General features: G+C 48.2%; 1 protein-coding gene across 3 annotated transcripts; it reads left to right on the forward strand.

The window, feature by feature from the left end:
• Window positions 1-1,532: 1,532 nt before the first annotated feature.
• LOC129819925 (chondroitin sulfate proteoglycan 5-like) lies at window positions 1,533-14,353 on the forward strand. 3 transcript variants are annotated; one of them, XM_055876626.1, is made up of 6 exons: window positions 1,535-2,673; window positions 3,051-3,156; window positions 5,443-6,199; window positions 7,266-7,454; window positions 9,739-9,814; window positions 13,346-14,353. In XM_055876626.1, exons 2-6 carry the CDS (start codon window positions 3,084-3,086, stop codon window positions 13,538-13,540), a joined length of 1,290 nt encoding a protein of 429 aa, XP_055732601.1. In that variant the 5' UTR covers window positions 1,535-2,673; window positions 3,051-3,083; the 3' UTR covers window positions 13,541-14,353. The 3 variants fall into 3 exon arrangements, with proteins under 3 accessions (XP_055732603.1, XP_055732601.1, XP_055732602.1); XM_055876628.1 differs by lacking the exon at window positions 9,739-9,814 and having other exon boundaries at window positions 1,533-2,673; window positions 13,346-13,471; XM_055876627.1 differs by lacking the exon at window positions 1,535-2,673 and having other exon boundaries at window positions 2,681-3,156.
• The last annotated feature ends 775 nt before the right edge of the window (window positions 14,354-15,128 follow it).

Below are 15,128 nucleotides of genomic sequence, written 5' to 3' on the forward strand. Positions count from 1 at the left end.
AGTGCTAAACCAATAGTTATATTGACTACGTACATCCTAGCTCGCTCATTAATGTCTTAATCGAAATTACAGATGGCCTCTTATCCGTTTGTCGTTCCCTTATGCCACAGTTTGTACATCTCAATTATCAGTAGAAACCACATTTGTTTAACTATGTCAGCCGTAACAGCAGTGCTTTTAAAGGTAGTAAATGAGGCTGAATGAACTGTTTCGCTGCCAGGCAACGCTCCCCTGATAGCCAGGTGTGTGGTAACATTTTGGGACTGCTGATGGGACAGCTTTATGTAGGCCCTAACAGTTTGTGGGCACCGTTTGTCACCGTTATAGTAAAATGAATGTTATGTTGTGTATTGGCATCCTTTTTGTTTCGCACCACCAAGATTTACATGCTAAAATGCCCACTGGCTAGATGTAAAGGAACACCCTGTTTCTGTTTGAGGGAAAGACTAAGACATGGTATATCTCAGGGATCACCACTCTGGTCCACGGGATGAATCTTGTTTTGTATTCTTAATTTCTTACCGATACAAACATCAACATATTGCTATCAGATTCAACATGAATTCATTTGCAGACCTAAACAAATCCTATCTACTTCATATGACTTCAGTTTGTAGTGCCTATAGATGTTTTAAATGAAGCCATATGTTTTCCTGTTGATGTGGCTCTTGTATCGAAGTCTGCAGCTCAGCTTCTCAACATGTTGGGCTTTACAACCCAAGTGTTTTATGTTCTTGGTATATGAAAATAATAATATCAGGGCCTCCCGAGTGGCGCAGTGGTCTAAGGCACTGCATCGCAGTGGTCTAAGGCACTGCATCGCGGTGGTCTAAGGCACTGCATCGCAGTGCTAGCTGTGCCACTAGAGATCCTGGGTCAAGTCCAGGCTCTGTCACAGCCGGTCGCGAACGGGAGATCCATGGGGCAGCGCACAATTGGCCCAGCATCGTCTGGCTTTGGCCTGCAGAGATGTTCTTGTGCCATTGCACACTGGTGACTCCTTTGGCGGGCCGGGCACTACGCACGCTGACATGGTCGCCAGGTGTACTGTGTTTCCTCCGACACATTGGTGAGGGAGGAAGGGGAAGGGAGGGGGGAAGGGAAAGGGATGGGGAAGGAAGGAGAGAGATTTGGAGGGGGTAATGGATGGGGAAGGAAGGAGAGAAGTAAGGAGGGAGGGAGGGTAAAAGATGGGGAAGGAGAGAAGTAAAGAGGGAGGAAGGGTAAGGGATGGTAAAGGAAGGAAAGAGGTAAGGAGGAAGGGTAAGGGATGGGGAAGGAAGGAGAGAGGTAAGGGTGAGGTTAGAGGGGAAGGAACCCAGACCTCCAAAATCTCTAAGAGGATTAGAGTCCCCTCATTTCAACCCCCTTCACCCCAGTAACAAACACACACACACAGAGATTACAGAAAAAAATGGGGAGAAGAAAAAGATGGGGAGTGGTGAGAGAGAACTTTTCACACAGCGTCACACACAGCGTCAAACACACAGCGTCACACACACAGCTCCACACACAGCGTCACACACACAGTGTCACACAGCATCTTAGTCACAAAGGCTTAGCAGAGTGTCTGCCGTCTCAAACCGGGGGATTACAATCAGAATCCAGTCAGCACCGTCTCTATGTGTGTGTCTATGTCTTGTGGGTGTGTGCTTAGCAGGTGGAGGACCTCTCTTCTATTCAGGGTGATGGGAGCCGCTAACAGAAAGAAACCCAGAGGAATAGACTAAACCAACAGACAGAGGAACAGACTAAACGAACAGACAGAGGAACAGACTAAACCAACAGACGGAGGAACAGACTAAACCAACAGAGGGAGGAACGGACTAAATCAACAGACAGAGGAACAGACTAAACCAACAGAGGGAGGAACGGACTAAACCAACAGAGGGAGGAACGGACTAAATCAACAGACAGAGGAACAGACTAAACCAGCAGAGGGCGGAACGGACTAAATCACAGAGGGAGGAACAGACTAAACCAACAGAGGGAGGAACAGACTAAACCAACAGAGGGAGGAACGGACTAAACCCACAGAGGGAGGAACGGACTAAACCCACAGAAGGAGGAACGGACTAAACCCACAGAGGGAGGAACGGACTAAATCACAGAGGGAGGAAGGGACTAAACCAGCAGAGGGAGGAACGGACTAAACCAACAGAGGGGGGAACGGACTAAACCAACAGAGGGGGGAACGGACTAAACCAACAGAGGGAGGAAGGGACTAAATCAACAGAGGGAGGAACTGACTAAACCAACAGAAGGGTGAACGGACTTAACCAACAGAGGGAGGAACGGACTAAACCAACAGAGGGAGGAACAGACTAAACCAACCTAGGGAGGAATGGACTAAACCAACAGTGGGGGGAACGGACTAAACCAACAGAGGGGGGAACAGACTAAACCAACAGAGGTGGGAACGGACTAAACCAACAGAGTGGGGAACAGACTAAATCAACAGAGGGAGGAGCGGACTAAACCAACAGAGGGAGGAAGAGACTAAACCAACAGAGGGAGGAACGGACTAAACCAACAGAGGGGGGAACGGACTAAACCAACAGAGGGAGGAGCAGACTAAACCAACAGAGGGAGGAAGAGACTAAACCAACAGACAGAGGAACAGACAGTGGAGCAGAACGACCCCAGACCAGAGACAGAGCAGCCATCTCACCGGTAACAGATCTGAACACAGAGAGGATTTATGCTTGGATTACCACTGCTACACACACACTCACACATACTCATACACACACACACTGACAGACACAAACACACACACACACACACACACACACACACACACACACACACACACACACACACACACACACACACACACACACACACACACACACACACACACACAGACACAGACACAGACACAGACACACACACACACACACACACACACAGACAGACAGACAGACAGACAGACAGACAGACAGACAGACAGACAGACACTGACACACTCCGCGTCTGAAGGAGTCTGTGCTGCTGAGTAACTGGGTCTGGTGTGTGTGTGTGTCCTGGTGCATGTGTGTGTGTACCAGTGTGTGTAGCGCGGTGTGTCGGAGGACGGTGGTATGGCGCGCTGGGAGAGCTGGTCGTGGAGTTGGTCGTTAATGCTGTCTCTCCTCCTCTCTCTGTCTGCTCACGGTAAGAACACAGCTGTGTGTGTGTGTGTGTGTGTGTGTGTGTGTGTGTGTGTGTGTGTGTGTCTGTGTGTCTGTGTGTGTGTTTATTTGTGTGTCTGTGTTTATGTGTGTGTCTGTGTGTGTGTTTATGTGTGTGTCTGTGTGTGTGTCTGTTCACTATTGCACCTCAAACGTCTGGAAATGTGGGCTCAACAGAGAGAGAGAGAGAGAGAGAGACTATAAAATCCATTATCTTCAGCATGTCATTATTTTGTCTGAAAGTGTCGCTGACTTTGGAATATAGTATGGAATGAGTGTTTTTTCTGTCTATTACTGCTAGTAATGAACTCTGGCTCTGGTAACTCTGATACATCACAGAGTGTAATCGATCAGCTGATAGCTTCTTTATTGATCACTGATGTTGTTTTGCCAACGGGCAACTGCTGTCCCAGATAATAAACACACACACACACACACACACACACACACACACACACACACACACACACACACACACACACACACACACACACACACACACACACACACACACACACACACACACACACACACACACACACACACACGCACTGACACAAGACAAGCGTGCACACGTGCACACACTTGAATGCCCGTGCACGTGTGTGCACAAACACAAATACAAACACAGTTGGAGTTGATCAAACATTAGTGTAGAAGAGATAAGGAATTTGAATTGTGTGTGTGTGTGTGTGTGTGTGTGTGTGTGTGTGTGTGTGTGTGTGTGTGTGTGTGTGTGTGTGTGTGTGTGTGTGTGTGTGTGTGTGTGTGTGTGTGTGTGTGTGTGTGTGTGTGTGTGTGTGTGTGTGTGCGTGCGTGCGTGCGTGTGTACTGCGTATTGGAATGTGGGTGGACCCACCCTGTGAGGTCCATCTGCCCTGTGGCCCCAGAGAGCAACATTCTGTCACAATGTATTACCGTCAACACAAGCACACACACTCATATTATGTGTGTGTGTTAGTGGCCAACCGGTATAGCTGCCCATGATCCTGTGCTCTCCTGCCAGGAGAGGTTGTTGGGACTGAGCTCTGACCAATCACAGCCAAGCCAACCTGGTTACCGTAGTCAGAGCCCTGTTTCTATGGCTACAGATCTGTTACTATGGTAACAAACTATGTGTAGTGGCATGTCCATCAATTTCTCCTCTCGGCTCCTCTCCTTTCCGCTCCTCTCCTTTCTGCTCCTCTTCTTTATGCTCCTCTCCTTTCTGCTCCTCTTCTTTCTGCTCCTCTCCTCTCTGCTCCTCTTCTTTCCGCTCCTCTCCTCTCCTTTCTGCTCCTCTTCTTTCGGCTCCTCTCCTCTCCTTTCCGCTCCTCTCCTTTCTGCTCCTCTTCTTTCTGCTCCTCTCCTCTCCTTTCTCCTCCTCTTCTTTCTGCTGCTCTCCTCTCCTTTCTGCTCCTCTTCTTTCCGCTCCTCTCCTCTCCTTTCTGCTCCTCTTCTTTCTGCTCCTCTCCTCTCCTTTCCGCTCCTCTCCTTTCTGCTCCTCTCCTTTCTGCTCCTCTTCTTTCTGCTCCTCTCCTCTCCTTTCCGCTCCTCTCCTTCCTGCTCCTCTTCTTTCTGCTCCTCTCCTCTCCTTTCCGCTCCTCTCCTTTCTGCTCCTCTTCTTTCTGCTCCTCTCCTCTCCTTTCTGCTCCTCTTCTTTCTGCTCCTCTCCTTTCCACTCCTCTCCTTTCTGCTCCTCTTCTTTCTGCTCCTCTCCTCTCCTTTCTGCTCCTCTTCTTTCTGCTCCTCTCCTTTCCTTTCCGCTCCTCTCCTTCCTGCTCCTCTCCTTTCTGCTCCTTTTCTTTCTGCTCCTCTCCTCTCCTTTTTGCTCCTCTCCTTTCCGCTCCTCTCCTCTCCTTTCTGCTCCTTTTCTTTCTGCTCCTCTCCTCTCCTTTTTGCTCCTCTTCTTTCTGCTCCTCTCCTCTCCTTTCCACTCTTCTCCTCTCCTGTGGTGTCCGTCAGTAGATTGCTGTGAGTATTTCTACATGGTCAGTGTTTAACCTATAGCTGTAATCCTAATCTAATTTCCTCTGTGGTCAGTAGAGCATGTTAGAACATCACTGCTCCTAATCCACACTGACACACAGCTTCTGCTTCACAGTATAGATGGAGGGAGAGCAGTTTTCCATTCATTTTAATTGAGCACATCAGCTTCCTATCCCGGTACTCTGGATTTTGAATGATCATGGCTGCGAAGTGAATAAAATCCATTGCAATGGTGTTGTCTGTCTCCTGTGTATGTGTGGGTGTGTCCTGATCTATTTGTTGTTTCTGATTGACCTGACAGGAGAACTCTCATTGACCACTGTCAGCAAGACGGAAGTCCAGCACAGCCAATCATCTTTCTCCGCTGTAGAAAGGGCGGTGCTTATCGGTGATGACTCAGCAGAGCTGATTGGTTTAGGGTTAGGACTAGCGGCTGGACTTCCTCTCAGCGCCATCAAACGTAAAACCTCTCACAGAAGACACTCCCACTTGGACTTCACTGAACAGGACGATCAGCCAATCAGAGAAGAGCTAACTGGCGAGGAATCTCAGGAACGCTCAGATGATATCATCAAGGTGGAGTTCCATAACCCTGACCGCCCCTTGACCCCTGACCTCTCGTCTGATTCTGATTGGCTGACGGCTGTAGTTCAGCCCCTGCAGCAGCGGGCGGGAGACCCCACAGCCTGGACTCTGTCAGATTTCTACGACTACCTGTCCCCCGACGACAAACTCTCCACCATAGATTCAACCCTTGACCCTGATCCGACCCTGACCCCTCCGACAGACATGGAGGATGAAAACCCATCGCTCACTGGCTCCCCTGTCCTCAATGTTACCCCTGACAATGATGACCCCCAGCCACCCTCTCAGTCTCAGCCCCCCTCTCAGTCTCAATCCCCCCCTCCTTCCCCTCCTCAGGGGTCAGATGGGTGTGGTTTGGGCTTTGTGAGGTCAGAGGTCGGGGGTGAGTGTGTGTCTCAGTGTGACACACAGCCTGACTTCTGCTACAACAGAGGAGTTTGTACCATCGCTACGGGAATAGGAGCATTCTGCAGGTAATTTTGCACAATCATCAGTGGAACGAAATACATGTACAATAATGTGGGTGGGGGCACGCTTAGTTGTTTGTATACTACAGAACAATATACGGCTGGTGTCTTTCTAACAAAACCAGAAAAGAGGACAGATAGACACCCCACTGACAAACATATACAAACATGCAGGGCCACAAGCCTTCTCAGCAGGGTCCTTGACGGATTAGGAGTGTATGGGAAGGCCAAGGGGGGTCCATATGTCCTTACCCAACCTGAACCTCCCCGTCCACATGTCAAACACAGAAACACACACACCCTCTCTGATCCAGTTGATCTTATTATAGGACTAGTCTGGGCTGATTCTCTCGTAATTACTGGACAGACTTCTGATCTAACCTAGGACAGACACATGTAGGGCCCTATACATTCTGAGATGCAGAGAACAAGGACTGAATCACGGAATCCAGACATTAAAACAGAATTCAACAATATTCAAAAATGTATTGAACTTAGTAGGGAATCAAATAAATGTATTGAAAATGTATTAATTTGCCGAAGTTTATAGTAAGACATGAACAGAATGCATCAGTGATTCGTATTTCCTGCAACTTTCTGAAGAGGCAACAAGAATCCCTTTACCACTTTGTGTAGCTGTTAGCGATGGTGCTAATGAAAAAGCTAGTGTTGGATGGAATGTTAGCGATGATGCTAATGAAAAAGCTAGTGTTAGATGGAATTTTGGAATGAGGAAGATGGAATGAGTTTTGCAAACTCTACCGTCTCATGTGCACTCCAAAAACACTGCTAAAAACAGCCTCTAGGTGAGCACTGCAATTAAAGGGTAACTACATGCAAAAATGTAAATCAAATGAAAAATGTCCCAAACCTCAATAGTGGTCTCCTGATGTGCTTTAAGCATTGCTGAGGACTTAGAACATCCAACGTTTCTGTTTTTCTACAGTAGCAGTACATCAACTCATAACTGTACATTGCTTTGTAACAACAATCGTCAGATAGCGCGGCAGTTTGTTTTAGAGACACAAATACTTCCTGAATTCTACTGCCTGTCTCCCCTGCCTCTCGCTAGATGTAATGTCCAGGACTATATGTGGAACAAGGGCTCTCGTTGTGATTGGGTGGTGACAGACTTCCAGGTGCTGTGTGTGGTAGTGGGTGTGGCCTCTACGACCCTCATCCTACTCATCATCATCATCGTCTTCTTCGCCAAACGACTCCACCGCCTGAGGATTGAGAACAGGCGACTCCGCAAACGCAGGTCAGTGTGTGTCTAAGAGAGAGAGAAAGAGAGTGTAGACCTCACCGTGAAATGCTTTCTTACAAGCCCTTAACCAACAATGCAGTTCAATAAATAGAGTTAAGAAAATACTAAATAAACTCAAGTGAAAAAAAATATATCTGCGAGAGAGATACAGAGAAAGAGAGGGGAAGAGAGCTACATAGAAAGAGAGGGGAAGAGAGCTACATAGAAAGAGAGGGGAAGAGAGCTACATAGAAAGAGAGGGGAAGAGAGATACATAGAAAGAGAGGGGAAGAGAGCTACATAGAATGAAAGGGGAAGAGAGCTACATAGAAAGAGAGGGGAAGAGAGCTACATAGAAAGAGAGGGGAAGAGAGCTACATAGAAAGAGAGGGGAAGAGAGATACAGAGAAAGAGGGGAAGAGAGATACAGAGAAAGAGAGGGGAAGAGAGCTACATAGAAAGAGAGGGGAAGAGAGATACATAGAATGAAAGGGGAAGAGAGCTACATAGAAAGAGAGGGGAAGAGAGCTACATAGAAAGAGAGGGGAAGAGAGCTACATAGAAAGAGAGGGGAAGAGAGATACAGAGAAAGAGGGGAAGAGAGATACAGAGAAAGAGAGGGGAAGAGAGCTACATAGAAAGAGAGGGGAAGAGAGATACATAGAAAGAGAGGGGAAGAGAGCTACATAGAAAGAGAGGGGAAGAGAGCTACATAGAAAGAGAGGGGAAGAGAGCTAGAGAGAAAGAGGGGAAGAGAGATACAGAGAAAGAGAGGGGAAGAGAGCTACATAGAAAGAGAGGGGAAGAGAGATACATAGAAAGAGAGGGGAAGAGAGCTACATAGAAAGAGAGGGGAAGAGAGCTACATAGAAAGAGAGGGGAAGAGAGATACAGAGAAAGAGGGGAAGAGAGATACAGAGAAAGAGAGGGGAAGAGAGCTACATAGAAAGAGAGGGGAAGAGAGCTACATAGAAAGAGAGGGGAAGAGAGCTACCGAGAAAGAGAGGGGAAGAGAGATACAGAGAGTTATGGTTATAACTAGTGAGGAAGGCCAGACATTGATGCAGCAGTAATAACTGTTCATCAGCTGAACATAGACCAGCCTGACAGTGTGTGTGTGACAGTGTGTGTGTGTCTGAGATAACATGTTGTTCAGTCCGAGGGTTTAACCATTACATTCAGAGAGAGAGAAAGGGGGAGAGAGAGGCCTTATTTATTAAACAATTTATATTTGACAGTATAAAAGGCTTGTACATGACACGTTTGTCACATCAATGAAAATCCATCTCTTCCCCTAACCCTCTTTCCCCCACACCTCTGTCCCACACCTCTGTCCCATTCCTCTGTCCCATTCCTCTGTCCCATTCCTCTGTCCCATTCCTCTGTCCCAACCCTCTTTCCCCAACACCTCTCTCCCACACCTCTGTCCCATTCCTCTGTCCCAACCCTCTTTCCCCAACACCTCTCTCCCACAACTCTCACCTCTGTCCCATCCCTCTGTCCCATCCCTCTGTTCCATCCCTCTGTCCCAACCCTCTTTCCCCAACACCTCTCTCCCACAACTCTCACCTCTGTCCCATCCCTCTGTCCCACACCTCTGTCCCATCCCTCTGTCCCATCCCTCTGTCCCATCCCTCTGTCCCATCCCTCTGTCCCACACCTCTGTCCCACCCCTCTGTCCCACACCTGTTCTCCACCCCTCTGTCCCATCCCTCTGTCCCACCCCTCTGTCCCATCCCTCTGTTCCATCCCTCTGTCCCATCCCTCTGTCCCATCCCTCTGTCCCATCCCTCTGTCCCATCCCTCTGTCCTACACCTCTGTCCCACCCCTCTGTCCCATCCCTCTGTCCCATCCCTCTGTCCCATCCCTCTGTCCCATCCCTCTGTCCCATCCCTCTGTCCCACCCCTCTGTCCCACCCCTGTCCCATCCCTCTGTCCCATCCCTCTGTCCCATCCCTCTGTCCCATCCCTCTGTCCCATCCCTCTGTCCTACACCTCTGTCCCACCCCTCTGTCCCATCCCTCTGTCCCACCCCTCTGTCCCACCCCTCTGTCCCATCCCTCTGTCCCACCCCTCTGTCCCATCCCTCTGTCCCATCCCTCTGTCCCATCCCTCTGTCCCACCCCTCTGTCCCATCCCTCTGTCCCATCCCTCTGTCCCACCCCTCTGTCCCATCCCTCTGTCCCATCCCTCTGTCCCATCCCTCTGTCCCATCCCTCTGTCCCACCCCTCTGTCCCACACCTCTGTCCCACCCCTCTGTCCCATCCCTCTGTCCTCTCCTCCTTCCCTCGCTCCAGTCTATACCGTCCACACAGCGAGATGCAGATAGATGGCTTCTCTGTTTCCACGGCGCAAGATGGTTCCCATGCCAACGTAAGGAAGCTGTGTGACTCCCCCCCGCCCCCCCCTCAACCCCACGCTCACAATCTGGCTTACTATGACAACATTATCTGTCAGGTAACTAACTCCTGACCTATAACCCCTGACCTCTAACCTTTGACTGACCCTAACCTTAAGCCCTAACCCTGGCTAGATGTGTGTCAGTCTGTCTCAGTCCATTAGTCTGTCTGTCTATAGAATGTGTCTGTCAGACACACGCACACGCACGTGCGCGCGCGCGCGCACACACACACACACACACACACACACACTGTTCCCCTTTAAGATGTGATTTCCACCTGCAGAGAGCGAAAAGCAGCTACATCTGGGAGTATAAGCCTAGACACCCTTACTGTCAGGTAAGCAGAAGCACAACAGTGGCCAGTTTCCCCAGCTGGATAGGCTTTAACCTTACCAAGCAGGAAACTGCAAACTGTACGTAACCCAGCTAACCTCCAGTTCAGCTTGGCAACCATTACTGGCTACAGTGCTTCTTCCTCTCCCCCTGTGGATAGGGGTAAGGCAGACATTATGGGCTACAGTGCTTCTTCCTCTCCTCTGTGGTTACTAGGGATAAGGCAGACATTATGGGCTACAGTGCTTCTTCCTCTCCTCTGTGGTTACTAGGGATAAGGCAGACATTATGGGCTACAGTGCTTCTTCCTCTCCTCTGTGGTTACTAGGGATAAGGCAGACATTATGGGCTACAGTGCTTCTTCCTCTCCTCTGTGGTTACTAGGGATGAGGCAGACATTATGGGCTACAGTGCTTCTTCCTCTCCTCTGTGGTTACTAGGGGTAAGGCAGACATTATGGGCTACAGTGCTTCTTCCTCTCCTCTGTGGTTACTAGGGGTAAGGCAGACATTATGGGCTACAGTGCTTCTTCCTCTCCTCTGTGGTTACTAGGGGTAAGGCAGACATTATGGGCCACAGAGCTTCTTCCTCTCCTCTGTGGTTACTAGGGGTAAGGCAGACATTATGGGCTACAGTGCTTCTTCCTCTCCTCTGTGGTTACTAGGGGTAAGGCAGACATTATGGGCCACAGAGCTTCTTCCTCTCCTCTGTGGTTACTAGGGATAAGGCAGACATTATGGGCTACAGTGCTTCTTCCTCTCCTCTGTGGTTACTAGGGGTAAGGCAGACATTATGGGCTACAGTGCTTCTTCCTCTCCTCTGTGGCTACTAGGGGTAAGGCAGACATTATGGGCTACAGTGCTTCTTCCTCTCCCCCTGTGGTTACTAGGGGTAAGGCAGACATTATGGGCTACAGTGCTTCTTCCTCTCCTCTGTGGTTACTAGGGGTAAGGCAGACATTATGGGCTACAGTGCTTCTTCCTCTCCTCTGTGGTTACTAGGGGTAAGGCAGACATTATGGGCTACAGTGCTTCTTCCTCTCCTCTGTGGTTACTAGGGGTAAGGCAGACATTATGGGCTACAGTGCTTCTTCCTCTCCTCTGTGGTTACTAGGGGTAAGGCAGACATTATGGGCTACAGTGCTTCTTCCTCTCCTCTGTGGTTACTAGGGGTAAGGCAGACATTATGGGCTACAGTGCTTCTTCCTCTCCCCCTGTGGTTACTAGGGGTAAGGCAGACATTATGGGCTACAGTGCTTCTTCCTCTCCTCTGTGGTTACTAGGGATAAGGCAGACATTATGGGCTACAGTGCTTCTTCCTCTCCTCTGTGGATAGGGGTAGGGCAGCCATTATGGGCTACAGTGCTTCTTCCTCTCCTCTGTGGATAGGGGTAGGGCAGCCATGATGGGCTACAGTGCTTCTTCCTCTCCCCTGTGGATAGGGGTAAGGCAGACGTTATGGGCTACAGTGCTTCTTCCTCTCCCCCTGTGGATAGGGGTAAGGCAGACATTATGGGCTACAGTGCTTCTTCCTCTCCTCTGTGGATAGGGGTAGGGCAGCCATTATGGGCTACAGTGCTTCTTCCTCTCCCCCTGTGGATAGGGGTAAGGCAGACGTTATGGGCTACAGTGCTTCTTCCTCTCCCCCTGTGGATAGGGGTAAGGCAGACATTATGGGCTACAGTGCTTCTTCCTCTCCCCCTGTGGATAGGGGTAAGGCAGACGTTATGGGCTACAGTGCTTCTTCCTCTCCCCCTGTGGATAGGGGTAAGGCAGACATTATGGGCTACAGTGCTTCTTCCTCTCCCCCTGTGGATAGGGGTAGGGCAGACATGATGGGCTACAGTGCTTCTTCCTCTCCCCCTGTGGATAGGGGTAGGGCAGACATGATGGGCTACAGAGCTTCCTCCTCTCCCCCTGTGGATAGGGGTAGGGCAGACATTATGGGCTACAGTGCTTCTTCCTCTCCCCCTGTGGATAGGGGTAGGGCAGACATTATGGGCTACAGTGCTTCTTCCTCTCCCCCTGTGGATAGGGGTAGGGCAGACATGATGGGCTACAGTGCTTCTTCCTCTCCCCCTGTGGATAGGGGTAGGGCAGACATGATGGGCTACAGAGCTTCCTCCTCTCCCCCTGTGGATAGGGGTAGGGCAGACATTATGGGCTACAGTGCTTCTTCCTCTCCCCCTGTGGATAGGGGTAGGGCAGACATTATGGGCTACAGTGCTTCTTCCTCTCCCCCTGTGGATAGGGGTAGGGCAGACATTATGGGCTACAGTGCTTCTTCCTCTCCCCCTGTGGATAGGGGTAGGGCGGACATTATGGGCTACAGTGCTTCTTCCTCTCCCCCTGTGGATAGGGGTAGGGCAGACATTATGGGCTACAGTGCTTCTTCCTCTCCCCCTGTGGATAGGGGTAGGGCAGACATTATGGGCTACAGTGCTTCTTCCTCTCCCCCTGTGGATAGGGGTAGGGCAGACATTTTGTCTTCTAGGCTTTTCCTCCTTCTCCTTGTTTACGACTGGCAGCATTAGGGTTAGGCACGTTGGTCCCTTTGCTTCCACACAGCAGCCTCCCCATCTCCAGCTCCATTTAACAAACCAACATTGATTTAAACAGAGTAAATGTGGCTTTGGCAGAAAGGGGGGCACCCAGCACATAGGTTGTAGGTTTATTGAATTAAATTTGAATTTAGAGCGAACCCAAATGAACTCCCCTGACACACAGGCTCATACACTCATGCATGCACACACTCACACACACACTTTCTAACTCATAAAGAATGACTGGTCTCTGCTAGCTGACCCAGTTACTGTACTGTCCTCACGACCTTCATATGTCTGCCATCAGACAATCAATGTTTGTGTATGTAACGTATGTGTCAATATGTGTGTGTATGACATTTGTGTATGTAGTACAGGAGATTGGTGGCACCTTAATTGAGGAGGACAGGCTTGAAGTAATGTCTGGAACGGAATAAGTGGAATGGTATCAAATACATCAAACACATGGTTTCCATGGTTTCCATGTGTTTGATGCCATTCCATTCACATCGTTCCAGACATTATTATGAGCCGTCCTCTCATCAGCAGCCTCCACTGGATGTAATGTATGCATGTGTGTCTAACGTGTGTGTGTAACGTGGGTTTGTCTGTGTGTGTTGTTCCACAGGATGACCCTCAGAAAATGGAGGACCCTGTAAAGTCTCAATTCACTCAAGGGGAGGAGTCTCTGAACATCGCCAACTCTCATTCGCCGAAACATATTAACAACCGCCCTGCCCACTCCTCTGACCACACCCCTAACGCAGACCAGGAGGTAAATAGGGAGGAGGCAAGCTCCTCCCCCTCCAACATCATATACTAAATTATTATTATGATTAATGTAATACCACCATGCACATAATACTCCATATATCTACTATACTATCTCTGGAGAGGGACTGTTGAGCCCCTTGACTCCACTAGGAGCTAAAAGGACGAAAACACAACTATACTACAGTATACTATACTGTACTGTCCTATACTATATCCCTTACATAACAACATGTTGCACCACTACTGACCACATGGGGGTGATGCTACTCCTTCCTTGCTACACCTAGCTGCATCACTGTAGCAATCCTGAACTAAACTGTCTCTGGCTGGACAAACTCTCCTCTCCCACAATGTCCTGCTCTCATCTCTGACCCTTTACTGCTGTCCTCCCTTCTCCCACTGTCTGCCTTAAGTCTGCGTCAAAAATAACACCCTATTCCCTTTACTGTGCACCACTTTTGGCTAGAGCTCTGGTCAAAAGTAGTGCACTATGTAGGGAATAGGGTGCCATTTCAGATCTTTACCCTTCTTTTTGTCTGCATGCATTGCTGTTTTCTACTAAAACAATTCTTTATGGAAAATCATTATAAACAAGATTAACTAGAAATACAAGAAAAACTGTTGAGAAATGACAAGAAAAACAGTTGAGATACTTTGATGTTTGATATGATCCAGTGAATATGTATAGGTTTCATGTAAAGTTACTGTGTTGCCTGGCTTGCTAACATTGATATATTTATGGTTTCTATTGATGTGGGTTATAACCCTTTGATGAAATTCAGGGGTTGGTATTTTTGGGGGTAGAACACATCATTATAGCATCGGAACCAGAGTTGTTGGAATAAAACTTTGTAACTTTAAATTAGCTGGTCCCTGTGTGTTCCTGGAATGGCCCTATCCCTTTACCTTTATTGTTCTCTACCTTTCTCTCTCTCGCTCAGCTTTCTCTGGCTCATTGTGCATGGCTTTATTAACACTTTAATAAGCACACACACACAGTCCATTTAAAATATTGGAGGCCCCTTACACTTCAGTGGTGTGATGCCAAAATTCTAGCAAAATGTATAGCGCATAGAATTAAAAAGGTTTTGTCTGATATTATTAATTCTAATCAGACAGGTCTTTCACATGGACTATACATTGAAGATAATATAAGACAAGTACTGGAAACAATAGAACACTATAAAATATCTTGGAAACCAGGCCTGACTTTGAAAAGGCTTTTGATAAAGTATGACTGGAGTTTATATATAAATGCCTGGAACGTTTCAATTTTGGAGAATCTAATATAAAATGGGTTAAAGTCATGTATAGTAACTCTAGGTGTAAAATGGTAAATAATGGTTACTTCTCAAAGTTTTAAACTGTCAAGAGGAGTAAAACAAGGTTGTCCACTATCGGCATATCTATTTATTATGGCCATCGAAATGTTAACTATTAAAATCATATCCAACAATATCAAGGGCCTAGAAATCCAGGGCTTAAAAACAAAAGTGTCATTGCACACTGATGATTCATGTTTTCTTTTAAATCCACAATTTGGATCCCCCCACAGCCTCATAGAGGATCTAGATACTTTTTCTAACCTCTGGATTGAAACCAAATTATGATAAATGTATTATATTATGTATTGGATC

This window comes from Salvelinus fontinalis, chromosome 22 (assembly GCF_029448725.1).
Source record: "Salvelinus fontinalis isolate EN_2023a chromosome 22, ASM2944872v1, whole genome shotgun sequence".
NCBI lineage: Eukaryota > Metazoa > Chordata > Actinopteri > Salmoniformes > Salmonidae > Salvelinus > Salvelinus fontinalis.